At 61.2% G+C, this 1202-nt stretch overlaps 1 protein-coding gene across 1 annotated transcript in view; it reads right to left on the reverse strand.

Moving 5' to 3' along the window:
* Positions 1–1202, reverse strand: part of GALNT6 (polypeptide N-acetylgalactosaminyltransferase 6) — a 9327-nt gene that overhangs the window by 3749 nt on the left and 4376 nt on the right. The window contains 2 exon segments of the mRNA XM_009882424.1: positions 751–985; positions 1075–1202. The exon segment at positions 1075–1202 is cut by the window's right edge and continues 2 nt beyond it. Coding sequence (XP_009880726.1) covers positions 751–985; positions 1075–1202 — 363 coding nt within the window.

Here is a 1202-nt window from a genome sequence, read left to right on the forward strand (position 1 = left end):
ACGTCTCCCGGTTGACCTCTGCGCAAAACCAGCCCGGCTGCCGGCCAGGGGACGGGATGCGGCCGGGGCCAGGCGGGGTGTCCGGTATCCCCCGGTGGGAGCACCCGGCTTATCGTGGGGCACCGTCGGAGAGGTGCAGTGGGGAAAACCATTCAGGGTTTTCTCCGCGCGCAAAATAATGAGTAAAAATAGGGGGGTTTGCTGCGGTCTGATCTGCAGGTGACATCTTCTTGCTGTTGGGCCAACGCAGGTGCCCGCCCTGTGCGCAGGCAGCCGGGTATGCGAGAACGAGAAGATGCAAGACGGTGATTAACCCCTTAACGAGAGATTTTTGTGGGAGCGGAGAGACGGCTGAGAGCAACTCAAAGGTGTTTTTGCAAAAGGTTCAACGTTCGCCAAACCCCAGTGATGGTTTCAGCTCTGCCCGTGCCTCTCCCAGGCACAAACCGTCCGAGAGCCACGGGGGAAGCTCCGCTGGGAAGGGACGGCATCACCCACCCGGAGTAAAAACGACAGGGAACCCCCCGATTTGTTGGAAAAAGGGGCAAAAACAACTGGAGGAAGGGGCAGTTTCGCAGCACAGGGTTTGCCGCCCCTGGTCGTCCCTCCCAAAGCACGCTCAGAACGGTTCATTTTACAGCTTTTAGGTCCGGACATGGCATTCCCAGGGCTCATCCAACCTCTGCTCCCATCACAGCAGCTCCAAAGCAGATAAAAATCCCCCTCCATCCGCCCCGCACGATGGCTTACTTGATGGGGAAGGTCTCATCCTTCCTCCGCTGCCTCTCCCGGGGCGGAACGACCTCCCAACCGAAAGTCAGGCTCCAGTCGAAGTTGCCCCGGCTGTGCTGTTTGCCGTTCTGGAGGGGTTTGGAGAACTCGAAGGTGTTGAGATCGATGGTGGCAATGTCGGGGCTTACGACGGCCGTGGGCTCTTCGGCAATGCGGGATAAGAGGGGCTCCAGCCAACCGTGGAAACACTCGCCTGGGAGGTGGGGAAGGGTTTGGGCGTTGAGCGGAGAGGACTTCACCCTCGCGGCTGCCCGGGGACCGCGGGCGGTGGTGGGTACTCACAGTGGGCGTCCAGGAAGGTGAGGACCTCCCCGCTGGCCACGCTGGCCCCCAGTAGCCGCGCCGTGATCAGCCCTTTCCGCTCCTCCTGCCGCACCACGCGCACGATCTGGAGCTGCTCCACATAGCCA

This window comes from Charadrius vociferus, unplaced genomic scaffold (assembly GCF_000708025.1).
Source record: "Charadrius vociferus isolate BGI_N301 unplaced genomic scaffold, ASM70802v2 scaffold1163, whole genome shotgun sequence".
In the NCBI taxonomy this organism is placed as follows: Eukaryota; Metazoa; Chordata; class Aves; order Charadriiformes; family Charadriidae; genus Charadrius; species Charadrius vociferus.